This window comes from Vipera berus (genome assembly GCF_964194415.1).
Source record: "Vipera berus genome assembly, chromosome: Z".
Lineage (NCBI taxonomy): Eukaryota > Metazoa > Chordata > Lepidosauria > Squamata > Viperidae > Vipera > Vipera berus.
In genome coordinates this window covers 104,476,968-104,503,070 of record NC_138205.1, presented here as the reverse complement: position 1 = coordinate 104,503,070, position 26,103 = coordinate 104,476,968, and the positions used below count along the sequence as shown (strand labels likewise).

The 26,103-nt window shown below is 38.6% G+C and overlaps 1 protein-coding gene across 1 annotated transcript in view; it reads left to right on the top strand.

Moving 5' to 3' along the window:
* Window positions 1-8,868, top strand: part of ARMC3 (armadillo repeat containing 3) — a gene marked incomplete at its 5' end in the record, with an annotated part of 74,999 nt that extends 66,131 nt beyond the window's left edge. Inside the window, 4 exons of the mRNA XM_081343299.1 lie at window positions 160-237; window positions 3,886-4,083; window positions 7,045-7,207; window positions 8,462-8,868. Coding sequence (XP_081199425.1) covers window positions 160-237; window positions 3,886-4,083; window positions 7,045-7,207; window positions 8,462-8,671 — 649 coding nt within the window. The 3' untranslated portion in view covers window positions 8,672-8,868. The remainder of the gene's footprint in view (window positions 1-159; window positions 238-3,885; window positions 4,084-7,044; window positions 7,208-8,461) is intronic.
* Window positions 8,869-26,103: the final 17,235 nt, after the last annotated feature.

Genomic DNA, 26,103 nt, shown 5'->3' with positions numbered 1-26,103 from the left:
GAAAGGATTCTTCCCCAGAGAATTATTTTGCCTATTGATTTTGCTTGGAAGGCCCCCAAAGGTTCTTAATAATGCTTCCCTTCTCCTCTCAGTTCCTTAAGAATTCCTATGCCTTACAGAAATCAAGAGATATTGGCAATTATTTTGTAATTTTGATAGTTCATTGGAGGAAAAACCAGACTCGCCAGGACGGTCTTCTTCAATCAGTAAAGGAAGCTCTAGAGAGAAAGGATCAAGGTATTGGTATTCTTATTTAAAGCTTGAGGGTAAAGAGGGTAAAGAGGGCCTACGTTCTAAAAACAAACTCTTGGGAGCAAAAAAAGGAGAGAGAAAAGAAGCAGGGCTAATTATGGATACAGTAAAATATTATTTCAATTACATGGGCTGCATGTAATTGACAATTTTGAGTCCATGGTAGAAACTTAGCAAAGATATGGATAATGCACTAAAGTAATTGTATGGTCAGGAAAGTTGATCAGCATAAGATTGCTTTCCACTACCATATAGTTCAAACAGTCTCTGTAATCTGGCAGAGTTATCTTTTGCAGATTGTCACAACTCTACCTTTTCTTGCTCATATCAACATGAAGCCCTTTTCTACTTAAATAAATGAACTTAGCGAACAGTATTAATTGTAGCAAACAGCCCATCCCTGTTAGGCAGAATAATAATAATAATAATAATAATAATAATAATAATAATAATAATAATAATAATAATAATAATAATAATAATAATAATAATAATAATAATAATAATAGGTGGAAGTGACCTTGGAGGTCTTCTAGTCCAACCCCCTGCTCAACCAGGAAACCTTAGTTCTAGGTTGTTTCTCTCTTTGGTTAGTTTCCATATGTTGCTTCAGCCAATACTTTTGTCTTAGTGGATTTCCCTGCACACTCATCATGTCACAGGATGTAATTGAAATGTTCCACTTCTGAATATTCCCAGACCATTTTTTTCAGTATCCAATTTTACTAAATTACATGTGACCAAAACAATCTAGCATGGGAAAATAGCATTCATCTGGGTCCATCCTCTTTATATTATTCTTATACTGTTTTTTCTTTAGATCATATAAAAATCTTTCTTATATTACTCTTTTTTTCAGGTCTCATTGTTTAGAAATAGTGCTGAGAATTTAGACCCTTTGTTAAAAGTTTAACATTTTAGAAGTTACTGCAAGGCACCTAAATGAAACCAAAGTCATGATAATTTGCGCGTGGCAATCTCATGATTCAATTCAGTTAAACCCAGTAATTCCAAACCACTCAGAAAAATGTGCAGCTATTAATTGTTTCAAACTGTTTTAAGTGGGTAACTGTAACATACCGTATTTTCCGGCTTATAAGACGACTGGGCGTATAAGACAACCCCCCAACTTTTGAGATGATTTTCAAGATTTTTCATCTTATACGCTGGAAAATCAGCGAGCCTGGGAAGGCACGCCCTCCCCTCTCACTGTGGAGGAAGCAGGGCAGGCTGGCGTCTGGCGGGAGCCGGCAGGGCAGTCCTGCGCACGCGCGCGCTCCCCAGCTCCTAAGGAGTCCTCGGGGAGCCATGGCAGGCACCTCACGCTTTTCCCTCTTGAGGCAGCATCAGCGGAGCCGTCCGGCGTCGGGCGGGAGCCGGCAGGGCAGTCCTGCACACGCGTGCACTCCCCGGCTGCTAAGGAGCGCTCCTTAGCAGCTGGGGAGTGCGCGCGTGTGCAGGACTGCCCTGCCGGCTCCCGCCCGACGCCGGACAGCTCCACCGATGCTGCTTCAAGAGGGAAGAGCGTGAGGCGCCTGCCATGGCTCCCCGAGGACTCCTTAGGAGCCGGGGAGCGCGCGCGTGCGCAGGACTGCCCTGCCGGCTCCCACCAGATGCCAGCCTGCCCTGCTTCCTCCACAGTGAGAGGGGAGGGCGTGCCTTCCCGGGCTCGCTGACTTGCAGCCAAGCCGGAGCCGAAAGGGGCTTTTCCTTCCACCCACCCTTTGGAATAGACGCAAGAGCTCCCGGGGTCTGGTGTTTGCAAGGGGGAGGGGAAGGGGCTGAGAGGCTCTTGGGGGTGGGAAGGGAGAGTCACGTTGGAGGGGGGACTGGACTAAGGAGGCTTGAAGTTGCTTTGCAAGAACGGGGGCGCTCGATTGATTTATGTACTATTTTCCGGCGTATAAGACGACTGGGCGTATAAGACGACCCCCCAACTTTTGAGATGATTTTCATGGGTTAAAAAGTCGTCTTATACGCCGGAAAATATGGTATTTGTACGATACCAACCTACTTCATTCACCATATAGTAGATTAGTGGTCTTGTATTTCCAGAAGTTTGTTAGTGGCTGTGCAGGTAAAAGCCCTCTGGATAACACTAAGAAAATTACAAATAAAATATAATAAAATAACTGGTACTTGAAATTCAGTGACTAAAACATCATAGGGATAATGCTGTTTAAAAACACAAACAGTTTAGCAGCAGAAGGAAATTAAAAGGTCTAAAATAATGTTAAAAAATCTACATTTGTCAGTGAGAAGGTAATAAAATAAGAATTAGGCAGACTTTTCTAGAAAGGTATTTTGTAGCTATAAGGTTACTGCTGAAAAGACCCATTTCTGAGTTGCCATTAGTCATTATTTCAGAATAAGGTTGCAAATTATGACCTTAGGCCTTAGGTAATATATGGGAAGTAGTACTTTTTTTAGCGTTCTTCAGAGCTATATTGCATATCTAGGACGGCCATAGATATAAATTGATCATGCACTTTAATAGTTTTATAGCAACTTGGTTTCCTTTGATTCATTGAATAAGCTTTACTGATTCTCTCATTGCTGCATTTATATTTTTGTTCTCTACTTTTTTGAGTGTGTGCTTGCTTGCTTCTTCCTCTTTTCAGATTTTTAAAGAAAAAGTTTTTTCTTTTCACTAGAGCTTTAATATCCTTAAATGACTGAATTTATGCAAGTTCCAGTTCCACCATTACCATAAAGACCACTTAAGGACTGCCAGAACCAAATAAACCATTACCAGTGGGCATGATTTCTTTAAATATTATATATCTGTGGAATTTTTTCAATCTGACTTTTCTCACAAAATGTGCATATACTAATACAGGGGTGTCAAACTCAATTTCATTGAGGGCCGCATCAGCATTGCGGTTGCCCGCAGGGGGCCAGGTGGGTATGGCCTGGGTGGGCGTGGCCTACTGGGTGGGCGTGGCTAGAGTGCAAATGGCCTACTGGGTGGGCATGGCCAGCTCTACATCGTTCGCATCAAGGGTGCCTATGGGGGCCTGGGCAGGAGTGGGACAGATCTGAGGGTCTCTGGCAGGAGGAGGGTCTCTGGGCCAGGGCCAAGGCAGTGGGGGCCGTTCCCTCACCGTTTCCAGGATGGCTTCGCGGGCCGCATGAAACCACTTCGCGGGCCGGATCTGGCCCCCGGGCCTTGTGTTTGACATGTCTGTACATACATTGAAAGCTTGTGTTTGACATGTCTGTACATACATTGAAAGCTTGCCAGATGGGGATCATAAGAAACTCCTGGGTCATAATCTCGGAGTTAACTGAAAAATACTTGTCTCATGTTAGTGACACCTGCACTATTGGGGGTAGGAAATATAAATATTTTATGGCCGTTAGCTAAAATCTTTGGAACTTTTGAGCTGCTTCTTTATGAAAGAGTATGTAGGAAGAAACCCCAAAATACTCATCTGAACATGAAGTTAGGAGAGAGATCATTAAAAAGTGCTGGAAAATTCTAAGATGACAGAAATATTTCTTGTGTTATGTACCTTGGAAAAGAATCCCATGTTTTTTTCTGAATGAGCTTCTGTCCTTTCTATGCTGATTAAAATAAAAGTTTTGGAAACAAAGGTGTTTCTAATCATCAGTCTTGCCCTTTTACAAAAGGAAGGGAAAAGGGAAAAAAGAAGAAGAAAAACCAAAAGATGAGGACTTGGAACCTTCCATACCTAAAATAGTTGAAACCCCAGGAAAAGCTTTATGGATCCCCCCTTTTGACCCCATCTTGTATGATTATATTACTGAGATTTCCAGAACTATTCTGCCACTACCAACCAGCAAAGAGCAAGTGGTAGCTCTTGCACAGTGAGTATCTCAAATGCATATGCTAGCAATGCAAAAGGTTGGAATCTCCATTGTGTTTTATTTTGCACACTTTCCACAAATATGATATGGCTGTTAATCTGAGATAATTTAGGGTACATTTCTGGTAGTTATAGAGACCATATTGAGATAGAACATTATTTTAATTGATTTTCAAAGTGACTTACTTGTATAAAAGGAGTAAAACAAATAAAAACTGTTTAAAGGGTTTCATGGGAAAAGAAGGTTTTTATAGAATCATGACTGAGGAATTAAAATAATAAAGCTGCAAATTCTTCTCCAAAGTCTCTTTGCCTCTTTTTTCTGTCCGCTGCTGTCCTCTACCACTCCTAATGCAAACTTTTCCCCCATTTCCCTCTGCAGTCTCTGCCCCCCCATTGCATACATAAATTAGGCCAGCCCCAGACTAATACATAATTCAAACATGATTATATTTGTGCTGCCAAGATAACCTTTAATTCTATCACCTAAAAGTTTATCTAGGAAGCAAGAGGTGAGAAATCACAGATGTTTCATCCTAATCAAGTGTGCATGCTTGATGATCTCAACATTCCACCCTCTCAACAATGGAATTCTTAGCAGCTTTGCTTTACAATTGAAAAATACATTTCCCTATTTAAATATCTGTCTCACTTGCTTAAATTGTGTCCATGAGTTAACTTACTTAGATTTTCCACCTCTCAACCCTCAAAAATATCAAAATCTCTTATCTTTCTATTATTTCAGAGTTCTTTCTTGCAAAGCAGGCACCGAAGGATCATTGAATAGAATCGCCGCTTTTCTTGTGTTCCTTTCTTTGGCAAAAATTCCATCAGAATATTAGGCTCAAAGTGCAGAATTTCCATCAACTCAAGGGCCATTCCAGATTTAGCATAATATGTTGAGAGTTGCTCTCGAGCAGTAAGTGGGCAATGCTCAAAGGGCCAAGGGCATTCATAGGGACAGGGCAGCCTTCAATCATGACCATGCAGTTGAAGTCTAGCCCCCTTTTTATATGCACTCCACACAGGACACAGGTAAAAAGAATGGCCAGGCTTTCAATCAGGTAGCTAGAACTGCCATCATGTGCAGCTTCCGTAGTTTAAACGAGGCTTAAGGCATTCTTTTTGTCCTTTGAACATCCTGTTCCAAATATGCAAAAAAGGGAAGTTCAAAATGTTTGGCTCTGAATATGAGACCTGCAGAAGAGATGCTGACAGACTACATGGAGCCTCTGGATTCCAGTTTGTGCTTCATTTTCCTTATTATACTCCATTCTGCTTCTGCCATGTATCACTTGTGGAATAGGCTTGCTATGCCAAACTAGGCTTGCTAATTATTAAAAATGCCCATTGCCAACCTATCTTGGAATACCAATTTGACCACTCTGATCAGTTTCTGCTGTCTACTCTGAGCCAAAAGCTGCATGTCTCACTTTACTGCAGCAAACTGTATATATTGTGACTGAGTAAATTTAGGGCAACAAAGGGATCTAAAATAGCTTTTTTTCTCATAGGGGGCTCAATAAGGAATGTTTGAACATTCTTTATTGAGCCCCCAATGAGAAAAAAGCTGTTTAGATGCCTTTGTTGTCCTAAATTGTCCTCAATCACAATTTGTTCAAAGAGTGCTACTTGCCAACCAACCTAATAAACTGATATTTTATGAATCTTGATATTAAACAAAGGAATATTTCTAAAAACAAATAACCTGTACTGGTTGGTGTGCAGGATCTATCAGACAATTAATATTTTCATCTATCACCAAATCTTTAGCATACACCTACAATAGCCTATAATGAATGTAATATACTTGTATTTGCCAGACAGACTATTGTCATTTGTGTCTTGAGAATCCAGAATAGCACGGAAATTACTTCTATGTGGCTAAATTTGCATAGCTGAAACAAAGAAGTGTATGTTTAAATTGCACAGTTTTCTTCTTAGACAATCAAGATGAGGAAGGTGACAAATAGCCAAAGAGAACTGAGAGCCAGTGAAACATATGGCAAACTTAAAGAGATAATTCCCATCCTTAGGCTGCTGAATGGTAGCATTTAATTCCTCATGCCCCCAATCCTTAAACATGCTAGGTGGAGATGATGGAAGAAGTGATCTGTAACATCTGGAATTTACAGTACGTGCGGAAGCTGTAGATTAATAGTCCTGGGATTTTAAATACTAATTTAATCATTAGTGGATTTCAGGAAATCATTCTTTCAATCCTGATCAACCTCATATGATTGTTATATTTAAAATAAGAAAGAAAATTATATTAGCAATCTGACATCTTCGAGAGGATTAAAAAATGTAATATTAAATGAAAACATCTCAAAGCCTGCTATTTTAGCTCCTTAGAAACAGGTCCTGGAAATGTGTGTTACAGATTAGAACACAAAAACATTCTTAGGTAGCCTGCAAACAAAAGTCTCATGTCTCCCATTAGTTATTACTCTTATCCTTTCACTTTATTACAATCTGGACAAATAAGAGTATTGTTCCAAAGTTGTGGAAACCACAACCCACACTCACATATCCAAAGAATGGAATCCTTTAGAACAGGCATGTCCAACCTATGACTCACAGGCTGCATAGACCCTAGATAGCTAGTAATGCGGCTCCACAGGACCATAAATTTTTAATATGTGATTTATATACATTTATTTTTTATATGCAGCCCAAGAGATTCCTTTTCACTCAGTGCAACCCAGGCAAGCCAAAAGGTTGGACACCCATGCTTTAGAACATCAAATTGTCTTGCTAGATCAGATCAATATCTATGTAATCCTGGAATCTATTGCCACCAAATAATTCCCCCAGGGGCAAACAAATCAATTATGACCTGTGAAAGGATCCAGTATGAACTCAATGCAAATATTTGTTAAGAAGCAGAATTATTGCTTAGCCCAGTTAATTAGTATGACAAGAAAGTAGATTTAATTTACCTTGTTTGATTTGAAAACAGGTTTGTTGCAGATAGGTTGGGTGGTACCATTGAAAGAGACAATCTACATGAATTCAGCTGGGAGCTTCATATAAGTGAAATTGAATATGAGCTTAAATGCAATGTGGTACCTATTGGGAAGATCAGCAAAGGGACCTTCTACCACAGAGCTTTGCTTTTCAAGGTAAAACAAATTTACTAAGTAGCTAATCAAAAATGCTATTCTAAGTTGCATTCTTTTAGTTGTAATGAATATGCAGTATATGCTACTATTCCATCATAGTCAATGTAAGTACTGTATTGTAGTATTCAAATTGTAGTATTCACTTTTTTCCATGTGTACAATATTTTTGCTCATACTTGGTATTGATTTCCAATCAATAGGGATGCATCTTTCTACTGTACATTGCTTTATAAGCTCCATTTAAAATCTTCAATGGTCATATAGGCAAAGCAAATACATGACACTGAAAATAAACAGAAAAAGCCCTATGTATGAAACGACAAGCACTGCTATGACTCAAACCAAGAGCACATTTTATATCAGAAAAAAATCACGGGAAGACTAGACATACTTTCTTAATCACATTTTCTTTTCTGTAATATGGAAATAACAATATTGACCAAATCTATAGAGTAAGGCTTGACAGTAGATTGATAAAGATATCTAAATGTCAAATAGCACTGAATAAATGTTATACATGTTTGATGAAAAGGAAGTAATAAATACTATCAGAATTTTGAAAAATAGTAGGCCATACCAAACAACTTTTCTTACAGCAATTGCCTGCTGAAGTAAAAGAACAGCTGTCAGAACTTATAGTGCATCAGTACTATTATCTGTTGGCAAGTTGTAACATTAGAGGCATTGCTTTTAAATTAATCCTTCTGTTTATTGATAAATGCATAAGAAATACTCACCATTATTACAAGTGTTTGGAGATTTAAATATATATGTACTTTGTATGCAGTTGATTCCAAATTGTTGACTAAGAAGCCAAATAATTTTCACTGTATGATGCAGTGAGGAATATAATATGAAAAATAACATGTCAAAGACCAGCACATTGTGTTTGGCAGGGATAATAAGCTCAATAATCTTTCTATCTGCAGTCATTCTTCCAGTGAATTCTCAGAAGGAGGGATGAAAATGTGTCTTCTCTGTGGACTGAAACCAACTGCTCTTTGGCTCCTTACTGACCCCAATATTTCTTCATTAAATAGTATTCAATTGACTTGTTCTTTTTCTCTTTTAACCTTTAGCATACCAAATTATAAAGCATTATTATCAATGTGTTTCTGACTACACTGTAATGAGAAATTTAGGGCTGCAGGAATCTTGAGGATATCTAAATGGCAGCAAAGTAGATTTAACTCAGAATGGCAATCCACAAATATAAAAGAAAATAAAGTGTATTCTTATTCTTTCCTTTCATAGGTTCTGGCAGACAGAATTGCTATTAATTGCAGCCTATACCGTGGTGAATATAATAGAGGGTGGAATGAGGTGAATTTGGTTGATGATTCTCCTTTGGGAATACCTGGACTTCTGCTTCCTCCTCAAATATTTATTGTGGATCTCATGTATCAGCCAGGCTGTCTCATGAAAAAAGGAAGTCCAGAGGCAGATCGTTATCGACGGATTTGATTATTTTTTTCTTAACCTTCTCTGTGTATGTATTTACTTGCTTATTAGCATTTCAGTTTGTTTATTAAAATCCTACATATAGGGCTTATTTTCAAAGTTGGGAGTCTAGATGGGACTTTTAAAATGTATTCCTAGTAGTTGGGAGTTTATTTGTATTTTACATTTTTAAAAAGACATGTTGAATAAATAAATAAATAAAGTTATACCTGCAAAATTAAAACTACAGAAAAGCAAATGATTGTTCAAATTTACAAAGTACAATGAGTGATAGTTACTGCAAAATGCTGCAGTGTATCTTCATTTTCTTAAAACAAACGAAAAAAACTATTCCTGAAAGGGTTCTTAATGTTATATAACGTTGGTCAGGCTTTAGACCATACTAGATTTTCCTTGCTATGGTGCTCTTGGTTTTCCACCTCAGGATTTGGACTTCTAGTGGAGATGGGCAACATTTTGATAGCTATAGATAACACTGAATTATTTTGGAGAGATGATGATGATGCAAATAATATTTTCTTTCAAGAGGAGGGGCTTTTTGATGGAAATTTGGATTTTTTTCTTCTGTCTTGTGTTAAACCTATTTTATTTAGAGTGTATAGCTTTTAAATATTTTTCAACTCAAAATGACAGGAAACTGGATCACTATCCTCAGATTTTAAATGTAGGAGCAATAACAAAAGAAAGATGGGATTGCCCCATCCCATTTTATAGCTGTATAGAATTGGGAAGTAGAACTATATGGCCTGCAGTGCCTTATCCAAAGGCAGGCATGTTAAACTGCTGGCCCATGGGCTGGATGCGTCACACCGAAACCGCGCCCACCCCATTGCTGGCAATGGGAAAAAAGTTGTGATACATTGTGCAACGTCACGTGACGTTGTGAGTTTGACATGCCTGTCCTAAGGGATTCAGAGTGTCCTTGGACTCCATGCTAAAGGCCATTTAAAAAAGGTTCTGCCCAAATTAAACCAAAAGAACTCAGAAAATGAAATTAATAATTTTGATTTTTCCTTTTTCAGAACTAGAAAATGAATTATATGACATCAACAATTAGACTAGCAAATGTTCCTACCCAGCCCAAGTGGTGGCAATCAGTACTGTTCTCCCATGAGTCTTCCAGCTACTTTGCAATACCCTGCCTGCAAGCAGGGACAATCATGGTACCCACAGTCCTGTTACTTACAATTCCATGCTGTTTACGGCAGCCTGTTTCCATCAAATCATCCGATAAAAATGAGTGCAGAAGCAGAGAGAATAAATGAAATGCTTTCTGAATGTACTTTCTTATTAGCTTGTCAATTACTGACACTGCTTTTTCATGTTTTTGTTTTGGCAAGTGTTGGTACAGGAGAGGATGATTTGTGTTTGGATCGAACAAGAGGTGAATACTGAGCCCAAATAAAAATGCAGAGGCTATTGGGAAATAACATAGTCTGCGCACATGTGAGAGTCTCTGATAATGGGAATCTGACCAGAACAATGATTGATGGAACAGGTTTTATAAGTGTATTAAAAATAAGGTTTAGTTACAGGTAATATATTATGGAGTTGGCAAACTTAGCAGATAGCTGAGTCAAAGTGCACGTGTTCTATATGTCTGAGCCTAAGAAGAAAGGCAGAAGGAAGTGACTTCAGATTTGTAGTTTCTTAGACAAACAGCAAGACAGTTTCTGAGCCCTTTTAGACACAGGCAGGTGAGAACATGCCAAGGTGTCCTTTACTAGGTTTTTGCTCATGTATCTGTGAGAGTCTTCCCAGAATGAGAAGTTGGCAGCAACGACCCACACAATATCAGCATCCTATTATAAAGGGGGATGTTAATAAATTAGGGTCACATTTATTTAGTGGAAGTTGCATCAGTTGCCCAAAAGTCCTCAGCTGCAACTTAAAGTACTTATAAAACCTCACATGGCCTCGGGGCAATAAATAATATTTAAAAAAAAGAAATGTCATTGATCCATTTGGTAAGATCACCATATCAAAACTGTATGATGAATCCCAGGTCCCTTAAGGTTAAGGTGTGGGGATCACAGATAATATGTTCAACTGCATGTCCTTTAGTTTGGAAAGTCAGATGTGCATCCTTACTGCTAGCCTTCCAGAAACTTGTTTAGGGCATCAGAGGATTGAGGAATGGTCCTATTTGCACATAATTTATGATATTATAATGCATATATTAGAGGGACGCAGCAGCTCAGTGGGTTAGGACGCTGAGCTTGTTGATCAGAAGGTCGGCAGTTTGGTGGGTCGAATCCCGAGTGCCGCGTAACAGAGTGAGCACCTGTTACTCGTCCCAGCTTCTGCCAACCTAGCAGTTCGAAAGCACGTAAAAATGCAAGTAGAAAAATAGGGACCACTACGGTGGGAAGGTAGCAGCGCTCCGTGCGCCTTTGGCGTCTAGTCATGCCGGCCACATGACGTCCTCGGACAAGCGCTGGCTCTTCGGCTTTGAAACGGAGATGAGCACCGGCCCCTAGAGTTGGAAACGACTAGCACGCATGTGTGGGGGAACCTTTACCTTTAATGCATATATTATGTTTTTAACAGACAAAGATTATGTAATAGAAAAATACACTGATGCAATAAAAAATGTTAGCTATAGTGCAAGGCACTAACTTATCACACATAAATACTGTTCAACGGTAGCTCTTGAAATCCAGGAATCCAGATTACATTTTAATATGATTGCATGTTCTTTTCTCATAATCTTCCATCTGATGGGCAATATAATTATGCAAGGTGATGAAATCCAATATTCCTAAGACGTAAGTTTATTTATTTAGCATATGATAAGAATATGACAAAGAAAACATGTACAATCCACGTAATTACATACAAAACTTCTACAGGAGTACAGCAGTGGCCTCATAACTGGATATCCAATTCAACTATCCAGGTGATCACTCTGATGTTGCTTCATGCAGATGTTCTAGGGCTTTTCAACCAGTGGTACAGATACCACCTGTGGTACATTGGCACCTAGCAGGTGGTACACAACCATCCTAGAAAAGTGGTAGCGGGGGAGGGGAATGAGCTGAACTGGTGGTAGCACCGCACAAGCCTGAGCTAGAGATGGCTGGAGCTGCAGGGCTGTCAGAGCTCAGGAGAAGCACCAGGATCAGCACCAGGCTCCAGCTGGAGCTCGGGGCTGATCCTGGCACTTCTGCTGAGTCCAGAAGAAGCACCAATCAGCTGGAATGTTGCAGCATCTCCAGGGTCTTGTGATTAACATTCAGATGCTTGGCAACTGATTCATATTTATGATGGTCACAGTGTCCCAGGGTCATGTGAAGGGACCAAAACCTGCTGCAACCACCCAGCAGATGGGGGGAATAAAAACCAAACACCCCCACCCCTGCTGTCAATCCTCAACAGAAATGCTCACAACAATGAAAACTTTGGACAGGAGAAAGAGTGCCGCCAGGCGGGCAGGCAGGTGTCTTGCTCGGCTGTGGCTTGGGGGGCAGTTTTTTCAGTGCCATTGTAATTTCGAACAGTCACTAAACGAACTGTTGTAAGTTGAGGAGTACCTGTACTTCACTTTTTTCTTTTTTTGGTCATCAAGTTTTTGACCCCTGCTAGGCGACTGGTGGTATTTGGATGTTGCCATATCCTAAAAGTGGTATAATGGGTGAAAAAAGCCCTGTTCTAGGGAACCAGAGAATGTATGTCATGGGCAAGCTTGCACAATGTTTAAAAGTTTGCATATCAGCACAATTGCAACAAAGGAAATCTTTCCATATGCACTGATACAGGATAGAGGCACTTCTTCTAGTATCATACCTAATTCGATTCAATTTTGTTGAGACAGAGCAAGCCAGGTCATAACCAGGTGGTTTGGTAGAGGGATCGCTAATGGCCAGGCCACAAAGAGGTACCTTGGACCATTCCTCTCTCTCCAGGCATTCTCAGGGTTAAATTGGGTAGATGTTAAGCGAATAGCTATCTTGCATGCTGGTCAATGGGGGTTTCAGTCTTGTGATGGCTGTGCATTGTCCTGGTGAATAGGGAGGGCCTTGTTCTTCAGCATCCTTGACCAAAGCTGAGCCAGAGCTTGTTGTCTTCTAAAGGGGGGCTAAGCACTGCTAACCAGTGCACAGGAGTGGAATACAATGTGCCAGAGATGATACCTATTGTCTGGCAGAGTTGGACATCAACCATTTGGATGTAGGTGCTGTTAAGTGTGTTCCAACCACACACTTCTATTAAAACAGAAATGCAATGCTGTAATTAACATCAGCTAATTAGTGGGCTTACCAGGCTATAAGATTTGTGAGGAACTGAGTTACCTATCCCTGAGTATCAGCAAAGTTTGCCATCATGTAGACTGTGTAAGTTTGAAAAAAATACACTGTACTGTACATTATGAATCTACTAAGACTGAATTGAAATTTCAACCTTCAGCAAGTTCACTTGATATGCCTTGGTAATCGCTCTTCATACCTGAAAACATTGTGTGCTCTCAGCTTGACTTCTGGGATGGAATCTTCTCAGCCAGGGATGTTCAATTTACTCTGAATGCTTTAGGGAGACACTCCGAGATGTATTGATTGACACCAGGATCTGATTAATTTTATATTTAACTAAAATTTAGCACAGATAATATTCACTCTCTTGTGATATACTGACTTATTTTCACTGTTACAATTTAGTACAGGTAGTCCTCGACTTACGACTACAATTGAGTTAAAAATTTCTGTTGCTAAGTGAGACTTTTGTTAAGTTTTACAATCTTTCCTGCCACAGTTGTTAAGTGAATCACTGGATTTGTTAAGTTAATAATGCAGTTGTTAAGTGAATCTGCTTCCCCATTTACTTTGCTTGTCAGAAGGTCACAAAAGGTGATCACAACACTCTGAGACGCTGAAAACTATAAATATGAGTCAGTTTCCAAACATCTGAATTTTGATCGTGGAAGTATGGGGAGGCTGCAACGGTTGTAAGTGTGAAAAATGGACATAAGTCACTTTTTTCAGTGTTGTAACTTTGAACGGTCACTAAACAAACTGGTGTAAGTTGAGGACTAGCTGTAATACTTTTGGAAGTCTCTGGACATAATAGTCAGCATTTTTGGAATAGGGGAGATTAATGTCACCCCGATGCACCTCCAAATTATGTACCTCTGATTCAATATTTCCTTTATATATATGCATAAACCTAAACATATTTATTATGAATATGCAAAAATTCAAAAGAAGTGCTTTATAACATGTGAGAGTGCAAATGAATTTCTTCACACTGTTAAAGCAGCAAGAGTCAAAACATGCAGAGGCAACTAGAAGCTGTTTCTGAAACAACTATATAAGCCTGCAAAAGACAACAGTTGCTTTAATGATTCAAAAAAGATGCTTCACTCACCTACCTTTCCATTGAAATGTATTTCTTTCAGATGCTTTGCACAGCCCTGATGGTACTCTATATCCAGAGTTTTCTCAAACTGTTCTATCAGTCCCTGAAGCACTATATAAAATATTCTAAAGCATATTCAAAATTAAGTACCAGGGTTTCTTGCCCCCCCCCGCCCGCCAAAAGTAGGACTTTGTCATCAATTCTGTGGGATCAAAACTCTGGGGACAAAGAGCAAATAATAATTTAATCACTACTCCATCCTGAGCTCTTATCTCTTAAAATAAGAAAACACAGTATGAGATCACATACAGAAAGTGAATTTTGGAGTGGGCTGAAAACTCCAGGAAGATGTTCCTTAAGAATATAGATAATTGTTTATCAGTTAAACTTACTGCAAGAATTCATCATGTGTATACTATTTTTTTATATCTATACATTTTATTAATTTTTATAATCACAAGTGCTTAAAAATTTATCAGCAACATATTGTCTGGGTTCTAACATTTAATTTACTAATACATGTTAAATTCCTTTCTCTCATTTTTCTAGCCATTGATAAAAAGTGTCCCATGCTCTAAAATAAACTGAATTTTCTCTTTCATTTTCAGTGTCAATCTATCCATTTATGCACAATCTAGAATTTTTTTAATTAACTCTTCCTCCATTGGTAAATCTTCATTTTTCCAGTATTGAGCGAATACAATTCTCACTGCAGTTAATACATGCAAAATTAGATATATATATACTCTTTCTCATAATTTCCTACAATTATGCCTAACAGAAATAGTTCTGGCTTAAAATCTACGTTTTCTAGTCGTTTTCTCTAACCATGTGGGTATTGTTAACCAGAATCTTTGGCTTTGGGGCTTAACTACTATTTTGTTTTCCTCAAACTTGTTTCTATACCAATGGGTCATTACTTGAAACCCAAAATCAGCAGAGAAGTGGGACATAAATGCACATACTCATATGTTAACTGATGTCCAGTCTTCCCTTATGCCTGATCATCGAAAGCCTTTCAAATGAAATAGACTTAATTGAAAATCATTTAGATTTAAATTTTGGAAATTTTCTAGAAAGGAATTGCCAAATCTAATCTTAAAAGAGATACCTGTAGGAGAGGACCAGGCTGAGCCCGAGGGCAGGGTCAAACACATCATTAATCTGGAGTCCCTATACTCCCCAGAAGAGACTTAAGTCCAATGCCCCCCTCTGAACTCCATTAACTCTTATCTAATGCAATTTGCCTTGACTGTTAGTTGATCAGATTCTTGTATATAGATTGCATGAAATTAACTTCCAGTGCTTTTGAATTCTATTCTGGCTCCTGATTTCATGCGCCTGACAACACCTAGATTTCCTTTAACCTGCGGCACCTGTGTGATGATCTTCAATTTCTATCATTTTTCACCAATTAACCATGATATCAGGAAACAATCCTACTGGAAACTAAAATGGAAGTGCCTTTGGATGCCAGAGATACTCTAGAAATATTTACATTCCAAGTATTGGAGTTTCCTTTGGGCAGCAAACTTCCTTACTTGGTTCTGATGATGAGCATTTAATATGCATTTTTGATAATGTACATAGAAATGCAAAGGAAACAATGCCTATAATGGAAAGAACTAATCTAAAATATTTGAATATATCATGAAATGTCTATTTTCTAAAACTGAGCTCTTTAGATTCATCAATGTTTTAAATAATCTTAGGAGAAAGAAAGAAGAGTAACGGGATTATGAATTTCATATGAACCTGAATCAACTCATGCCAAACAGCTATTACTAAATACCAGGAATTGTATTTGATTAAATACAAAGCTTCAAAGCAAATTGGAAAACTCCCTTTTGTAGATAATTTTAAAAAAACATGCCCAAAGGAGAAAAGCATTGTTACAAGAGCTTTAACTTTACTAATAAATTAATTTTTCTAAATTAACATTAGAAAAAATGCAGGACTTCAGACTGCATTTACCATGTATGATATGAAAGCAGATTAACTATGGGAAATATTTCAGGTCAATTTGTTGTCTGCAAGAAACTGGATCTTTTAACAAGGAAGTCAAGCTGTCATAGGAGTGAGTCATTTAGCTCTGATTAGTACATGAAACATGGCATAAGCCTACCCTTAAATCATTTATATTTTACTTTTTTATGATGCTGTTGTGAATTACCTCTTTCTGCATCTGTAATTAGAGGATGTAACAGATGGCCTGGGCTTAGTTCAGCGTGATAAATCTATTCAAATAATCTATAGAGAAGCTCCTGTGGACAAACAGTTTTCTGTTCACTGCATGGTTTAAGGTTTGAGCTCAATTTTTTGGGAAAGGATCATTCTACAATAGCCTGGTGAAGTGTTTTGGGAGTTCAAAGAGTCTTAGCAGATTGTTTTTAAAAAAGTGTTCTTTCCAGAATTAATAAAACATCTTGAAGAAAACTGTCCTCTTATTGGAAATGTGCTGTTAATCATGTTTGTTTTCATCTTTTGAAGAATGCAATTTATTCATTTTAGGAGCAATTAAGCATCTAATAAACTTTCTAATGTGAAAAAATGAAGCAAGATTAGACCCGGTTAATACTTGGATGAGAAATCTAAAAAAATCCTAGGGCTATGGATTATACTGGGAAGGAATTAATAAAAATTAATTAATTAAAATTAATAAAATTCCAGAACAAAGCTTTGGTAAACCACTTCTTACTATTGCCAAGATAACTTAATGAACATATTCATGAAGTCATGAAAAGCTGAACTTGACAAAAAGCAGATATTTATCTTTTTAATATATACACTATATTGGACCAAATCAAGGATTCTGAAACTTTTTCCACTGGGCATCTTGAGGGTACTAGAGACCATTTTCCCACTGACTACTTTTGAGATCTTTTGGGGGGATTTCTTTTGAAATAATAAAAGGCATGGTTCTCTGGATACTCAATTCTCTCTGTATGATAAAACTCCTGACATACACAATTCTGCTTTTATCAGCTTTATTGGATAGTGAAATGATCAGACTTGTTTTGGTGACTGGCAATTCTATGCCACTGCCAATGGACAAAACTGAGCACAAAACACTGAGCAATGAAATGGTTATAACCAGTTGACAACAAACTTCAGCTAATGTTCTGTTCTTCTGGGCTAGTTTATTTCTGACATCTATTCTCTACCATGGTTCTGCCCAGTTTCTGACTATTACTACTTCTCTCCTGACACAAGTAACTGGAAATGTCCACCAGACCTTCCAGGGAAACTGCTATTATATGGTTAAATCAGGAAATATTGTTGTCCATCACTTTTAAACATTCATCCACATACAGTGCTGCTGCTGTAACTCAATAGTAAAAATCCTAAAAATTCAGCTGTTTTTGTCCCACCAAAACAAGATATATTCTTATCATAAAATAAACTATCCTTTCCAAACAATAGATCCATTATATAGTATTTATTGTTACCAAAATTACTTTTGTATTATAAGTAACATGTTTTTAAGAATAGATCCATTATACAGTGTAATATTTATTCTGTTTTGTTACAAAAAACCCACTTTTGTCCTATAAGTAGCTTTTCAGGTTCCATATGAACCTCCAGTAAAGTTCATAGTTCATAGTTGGAGAGGTTGCACACAATATAGTCCTTATCTACTCTAGCAATTTTTATGAGGCACCTGACAGAGCATATGGCTTAGGTCATTCCATTCATTTTTCATTTGCAAAGTTCTCCAGACTGCCTTGCTCTACTAAGCCAGTGATTCTGAATCTGAGAAAATTTGATATTTGGGTAGATCTATCAGATGATTCATTGAAACCTCTCCATGTTCACAGCCTGTCAACCAGCCAGAACTCATTTGATACCTCAGCCTCCATCTTCCTATCTTTATTGCCAATCAGATGATTTCTGAAACCAACTAAGTTCTGAATTGGTTTGATGATGCTACAAGTAAGCAAGTAACAACATGAATACTGACATACAGAAATTGACACAAGCAGATCTCAAGTGCCATTATAGACTGTGAATCCATACATGCTAATAAGCTAAGTTGAACAGTGTTCTTGTACAAATAACCCAAACAGAACATCATAAATAGAAAAACATATTTTAAAATATGATTCCATTTACTCACCTCCAACCCCTCAGTTCTCAAATGATTTCTAATGTAAAATATCCTTTATGAACAGTTTTGTGATAAAAGTGATTGTTATTATGACCTTAATTACATAAAAGAGTTTGAATTTTAAATATTTAATTTCAATTTTTTTGGTACAAAATGTAATTAAAATTTTTTTTTAATGAAGAGGGTGGAAAGGAATGAATGTAATTATAGTCATTATTTTACCTGTTCCATACTCTTAAAAATGAAATGAGGCATTTGTTTAATTGTGGTTCACCATTGCACGAAGTTTGAAAAGCAGTACATTAAGCTCTGACTTTCCACTCTCATCTTTTTTATTAATAAGATACTAAAGTACAGTACTTGAGTATTGACCTGTGTTTATAGTAAAATAATGGCTATTTTTATAGGTCTCTTTATTTTGTTTATATTTTTAAGCAGTTATACTTGATCTAAAAATTATGACTAACAAGCAATATCACTCTATTACAGTTAACACTCCAATTTTTTAAAGATATATTAAAATGACAATAGCTATACAGTTCTTTGACTTTACATTTAACAATTCATACACTTTTCCTATTATTTCATTTATTGCTAAATTGGTGTCTTTCTGCAGTAGCTGTTGGAAACAATAACAATTCACCTTTCTGCTGTATTATATACTATAAAAATCAGTGCACTATCCATAAATAACAGCATGTTCCTCTGAGTCTTGAAGCTAATGTAATTAATCAAATTTAGTACTGAGCCCTTTCCGGCTGCATAGTTTCCATGAACTTTGATTCAAGAATAGACAGCAATTAATGACTTTTATAATTTGATCTCCAGAATGCCCTCAGCATCCCCTGATCTTAGCACCTATTCTCAGCGCACAAGTAATTTATGTCAAGTGCTAACTGACGTAGCTACACTAAATTTCCTTTTTTTCAAAGATAGGTTAAAACATTAAATGCAGAAATGTCTGGGTAGAAGCTATGTTCATAATTCACTTCTCATACAATGTACTTCTATACGACACAGTAACTGATGCTTTTATTTTTAAAATATATTAGCACTGATTCCTAATATACTTAATAACATTGAGTAATGCGACATATAGCTGAAAAAAACTCTGACATGCAAATGGGATGTTACAATGCACTTACCTGCTGCAGAACTGTCTGTTTGAAATGATGAATCTGCCATGTGGTCGGCCCACAAAATCACCAAATTCCTCATTTGGGACAAAGCCTAATTCTGAATATTTTTAAGAAAGAAAGCTTTAAGATGTCAACTCTGGTGATCTGGTTTATTTCAAAATACATAGTGTTCAGGAATAAATAATACTGTATGATTAAGACAAAATATTTGTGGGTATTATAAATATACAGGCTGTGGCTCAATATTCAAAGAAATGCTTTGTGTGCCAAATGATTCAGATTGAACCCTGACCTCCTGAAACTAAGATGTTTAGGACCAAATTATCTAAAGCATCAGATCCTTATCACCCGCAGACTCTCAAATGAGTATTTCCCCTTCAAATGAACATACCCATTCCTCAAATGAATATTTCTACAGGTTATTTTAACAAAGGAAGGAATATTTACTCATTTTCCCTTGTAAGAATTTGCAATCCTCTCCCAACTGCTATTTCAAATCAGGGAACCCGGAGTCCTTAATCATCATTTTATTCCCTCTGCACAATAAGATTAGTAGTGTAATAAATTCCCGAGAGGGCCAGATTGCACTAGAGAAAATAAATCCGTTTTGCTTTCAGAAGGCAGACAACCTCGAAAATCCAAGGCAATCCCCGCGGAAAATACCAGCACACGTTCTTTTCCACTAAGAAAAAAACGGATAAAAACACGTTTCGCAGCTCTCCAAAGCGAAGATAAACTAATAACCTATCTATTCTAGAGGAGAGCATCAGGATTAACGAGGTAAGAAAAAGGGGGTGTAATTTCTTCTCAGAGACTCGTGAACGTCTGAAAAGAACGTCCACCCAACATGTGGCGGTGGATGAGGGCTGGCGTAAACCGCAGGCGGAGACCCAAGCCATTCAAACTGGAAGTGGAGGGCGGGAAAGAAGCAGAGACCTTGGCCTGTTGATTATCTTCTTGCCAATCGCTGAAAACGCGGGAAGCCTTGGCGCCCGAGCGGTTGTTCGGCCTCTTGACCTCTAGATCCGCTCATATCTCTCTGAGCCGCTTGGTTGCAAGAGATTAAGGAAGGCGAAACTAGAGAGAGCAGGCAGGGCGGAGCCTGGGGGGCGAGCGGGAGGGTCTCCTCTGCTTCAGCTGCTTGGCTGTCTCAGAGACCTCAACATTCGCGGGGTGGGGAGCCTCTCCGCGCGAGGGTCCGCAGGCTTTCGGCTTCACCTTGACTCCTGCCTGCCGGCGCTGAGGAATCTAGAATGGCTCACACCGACGCCCAGTAGCTGCTCGGAATCGACTGTGTTCGACTACGTCGAGCCAAATGAGGCGGAACGAAGGGACAAGGAAGACGAGTTTAGCAGCCGTAGCGCCTTGCCTAGCCCGGGACCGAGCTTTCAGCGTTCTTGCCTAGTTCTCCGGCCAGCTTTTGCGACGACCGCAGTAAACGAAGGCTGACTCTTTGAGAAGAGCTGCAAGGTGGCTGGGCGCGCGCCTGTCAGAACTCGATCTCTTCGCTCCGAAAACGCTGGCAAATTGACCCCGTGGCAGTTGCGCTGCAGCGTGATAAGCACAGTAAAAATTATTGGTCTCTAGGTGGAAGCACAACCTTAAGCAGAGTCAAAGTTGGTTGGCAATAGTTGGCAATACGTCTTAAAATCCCAGGATTCCCTAATCAGTCTACAATTCAACTCCTACTGAAGTCCACGCATCTTTAAGTTGCTACGGTAAAGAAAGACCATGGACAGGTAGACCTTGATATAACCATAGTTGGAACCAAAGTTTCTATCACTAAATAAGGGGTCAGTCATTAAATGAGTTGTACCCAGTTTTACAATCTTTTTTGCCATGACTAGTAAGCGAATCCAGCTACTCCCGTGACTTTGCTTGTTAGAAGCCAGCTGGAAGAATCACAAATGGCAATCAAATGACCCAGAGACACTGCAGTCATTGTAAATATATACCAATAGAAGCCCTGGTGGCACAGTGATTAAAATGTAGTATTTCAGGCTAACTCTGCCCACTGCCAGGAGATTGTTCGATCCTGACTGGCTCAAGATTGACTCAGTCTTCCATCGTTCTCAGATCGGAATTGTTGGGGTTGATATGCTGATGATATAATCCACCTAGAGTGCTGTAAAGCACTGTAAGGCAGGAAATAAGTCTAAGGGTTGTTGCTATCTAAGTGCTATTGCAATGCCAAGTGCCTGAATCACAATCATATAACCATGGGGACAGTGCGTCTGTTGGAAGTGCAGGGAGCACCCAAAGACTACCTAGAGCCGTGGTGGCGAACCTATGGCATGCAAGCCACAGGTGGCACACAGAGCCCTCTCTGTGGGCACGCGTGCCATCACCCCAGTCCTAGGCCTTCAGCTGGGTTTTATAAAACCTTTTCGCTTTAGGCCTCCACCACCGTGTGCAAAAAAAGGAGAAACAGTTCAATCAATCAATTTCAACTACTCGCGGGGAAAAAAAATCTCGCAAAATTGGAATTGATTGATTGAACTTTTTAGTCCCACCCAGTCTGCCGATACCACTGCAGCCACACCCACCCAATGGGCCACGACCACCCAATGGGCCAAGCCTACCTGGCACTCGATGATACATAAGTGGGTTTTGGGTTGCAGTTTGGGCACTCGGTCTCTAAAAGTTTCGCCATCACTGACCTATAGCCTACCTTGGGCAGTTAAAAAAGGAACATTTCCAACATAACGAATTAAAATCACCTTCATGTTGTTTCAGAAAAACATACATGGATGTGTCCCTGAAGTCACCAAGAACTGAGCTTCATATGAACTCCTTTTTTCTTTTTGTAGGTACCCATGTAATTGTGGTTTAAATTCCAAATTCTGATGAGGGGAGCATGGGGTCATGACACCATGCTCCCCTCATCAGAATTTGGAATTTAAAACCACAATTACATGGGTCATAACATATGGCTCTGTGTTTCAGTCAATATGAGGGCAAAGCTGAATTCAATTAATGAACACAGAAAATATCATAAATCTAATGTCTGGAATTGCTACTCCAACACAAAGGATGCAACAGTTTTATTGGCAAGTATGGACAATAATACAAATGTAGGTAGTTGCCTTCTACTGTGTTCATACAGTCAGATTCTATCAACACTAACAAGATGTGACTGTCTTGAATTTCAGACTAGGTTCACCCCAATCATAGCTAGACATGCGAAGATTGACCCCAGGAGCTTTGCATGCCATGTTGTTAAATTATGGCCGAGCACTTTCTGGGGCCAGTAGACCAATGCTGGTTCATCCCTTTATAAACCTGCTTCATACATTTACAGTTAGTTCTTGTTTAGCTGCCAGAGTTGGTACCCACAAAGTTGAGGGCTGTTTATGCCCTTTTATTCAGCCTCTTCCTTCTCCAAAGCTTAAGGATAGGAGTGAAAATGGCAGAAACTTGTGTTACTTGCATCTTCTTTCAATTAGCCAGGGATGTTCTCACATGCAAACTTGATGGGCATTTGGCTTTGCAAAATGTACTGTTTGCTAACGTTCACGTTTGCAGCTTTTTAATGGAACCTTACCAAACATCATGGGAAGTACTGCCATGTGTGCTGCAATACTGTGCCCTTCAAATGGGAATCTAATTGTCACTTCAAATTTATGTGACTTTGGCACTTCTATATTGGGACTTTACATACACCAAGTTGGATTCCCAGGACACATTCAACCACATCAGTTAAAAGCCAAGCAATTACATTCACCCAACACAGTAAGCTTGTCTATCTTTTATACTAGCTATTTTTTATTTGATTTAACATGTTACACAAATTTGGATCATGTGGTTGATTTATAATTCATTTCATTATGCAAACATAGCAAATGGATTTTTTTTTGTGCAGGCAGTGTTTTTTGACCTGTCAGATATGTTAGATTGAAAGATAGCATCTGAGCCATGCTGATGGATAGGTGCCCTTAGATATGGGGGAGGCTTTTTAAAATTTGATTTTCCAATTTTAAAGAATGCAGAAAGAGCCTGCATTAAAATGGAGCTACAGCAGTCTGTGAAGGTGATTTAACTTTTCTTTGCCTGGATTTATGAAGTCATATTTTGGTTGATGCATAAAGATGGACAATCAGTGTACACTATTTTTCTAGTACAGGAACTTTAATATTTGAAGGGAAAAACTAATATTTTCTAGTTTTGTCATTGATATCAGATCTCTCTACATGGCCTGATAACATCCAGGTAGATTATTATACCCTGCTGTCTATAATACAGGCTTTGAAATAGATCAGTGTTTCTCAACCTTGGCCACTTTAAGATGCGTGGACTTCAGCTCCCAGAATTCCCCAGCCAGCAAGGTACCTGGCAAATTCTGAGATTTGAAGTCCACACATCTTACAGTTGTCAAGGTTGGGAAAAAATAAAGTACAGTACTCCTCCTCTTATGGCCACAGTTGGGACCAGGATTTCTACTGCTATGCAAGTCAGTCGCTAAATGAGTCATGCCTGATTTTACAACCTTTTTGCCACAGTTGTTAAGTGAATCACAGGTTAAGTGAATCATGCAATCTTTAAGTGAATCTAGCTTCCCTAATTAACTTTGCTTGTCGAAACCTGCTGGAAAAGATGCAAGTAGAGATCACATGATCATAGGACACTGCAACAGTTGTACTGGTTGCCAAGCACCCAAATTTTGATCAGATGACATTGGGAATGCTGTGACAGTCATAAGTGCAAGGACCGGTCGTGTTTCAATTTTTCAGTGCCATTGTAACTAAATGAATGGTTGTAAGTTGAGGAACATGGTGGATCTAGGCCAGTACTCTCCTGTATGGTATACCCCGATCTACTGTACTACAATTCCTGTTACTTCCAGCTGATACATATCATACTAGGCATAAGTGATGAAAGTTATTGTCTAATTTGTCTGAAAGGAGGAAAGCTGATTTAGAATTTAGGCAAATCAGAATTCTATCAAGATTAACTTACTAATGTGCTTCTGGACTGGAATCAAGCCCCTGAGTCATGATAAGGACCCACATTCAGAATATTTACGATATTTCCTTTCTTCACAGAAAAGTTGATGTACTTCAGTCAACAATGATTTTATTGCTAAACTAAATTAATGGAACACTTTCTGAAAGTTGAAGTGGTTCCTATATCTATAATTTATTGCACGTTGCTGCAATCATAACTGAGGATTGTGGATGTATGAAATATGCCCTATTTTTTTACTGATAGCAAATATTATATTTTTAATGGAACGTTCATACTAAAACATTTTTTATCAAATTGTCCCTGCTGTGCATAACATACCGTAATATACAAAAAGAGATAAAAGCAAATAACATATTGGAACAATAATAGGTATTAAAGCATTAACTAATGCGGGGAATGGCCGGACACTGTGGATGTTCTGGTAAACTGTTTCAGAGAAAACAGAAATATGAACGGCACCATTTTGGTGACAGTGAACATTTTCCTCTGAGAAAACCTAAGCAGTTTGACATAAATCATACGGACACTTTTTGTGTAGAATCAGGCAAAAATTGACCAGGGATTTTAATTGTAGGTGTAAAGGGGAGTTCATCAAATTTGCAGATAATACCAAACCAGGGGAAATTTTAACACATTGGAAGAGACTGAAGATTCAGAAGTATCTTGACAGACTTGAGCACTGGGCCTTAGCTAACAAGGGTTGCCTTGGGGTAAGATAGGCAGTTAATTATTTTACAAATAAATAAACTAGTGGTGAGCAAAATAAGATCCTGCACTTAGGCAGGAAAAATCAAATGCATAGGTACATAATCAGTGCTTTTTTTGTAAAAGAAAAAGGTGCCGGAACTCAAACATGTCATACAACCCGCCTTGCCTACCCTACAAGGTTCCATCCAAAAAAGGTGCTGGAACTCCGTTCTGAGCGTTCTATGAGAAAAAAAGCCCTGTACATAATAGACAATACCTGGCTCAGGAGTAGTAAACTCTGTGAGAGAGATCTAGGTACTCTCATGGACTACCATTTGAATATCTGCCATTAGGGTGCTGCAGCTGCCAAAAAACCAATGCAGTTCTAGGCTGTATCAATTGAGCGACACCATTACGGTCCTGAGAAACACCATTTTATACTGCATTCATGAGACTCCTTTGGAATACTGCATCCAATTCTGATTACCAAGATTAAAAAAAAGATTCTGAGACTCTAGAAAGAGTGCGGAGAAGAACAATAAAAATGATAAGACGTCTAGAGGCTAAATTGTATGAGGAATGGTTAAGGGAACTAGGTATGTCTAGCCTAATGAAGAGAAGGTTTAGAAATATGATAGCTGTCTTCTTGTTCTTGAGGAGCTGTCATAGAGAAGAGGTGACTGACTTATTCTCTAAAGCACCAATAAGAAGCAATAAGAAGTTTCCACTAACTCTGTTTAAATGATGAGAATTAGAGGGAAATGAATGTGTCTGCCCCATTCATAAATAAAAGAGATGAAGGATTGTGTCCCTGCTATTTGCTTTAAATGCCTTTCGAGCTACGAGGGCAATTCAGAAATAAACCTCCATTTGGTTATCAATGACAGACACTCGCAGATACAGAACTTTTATTATACACATTAGAAAACTACAACATTACATTACCTTTCAACATAATCACCATTCAAATTGAGGCACTTGTCATAACATTTTACAAGGATTGAAATTCCTTAGTAGTAGTCGCTCTGTGCTAAATCTGGGCTATGAAGGGGGTGATCAAAAACATCCCAATGGAACTGCTTCAAAAAATTTTGGGTGCATCTAGCAGTGCATGGGCAAGAATTATCGTGAGCCAATACACCGGAAGTCAGCATGCCACGGTGCTTGTTTTGATTGGCTCGTCT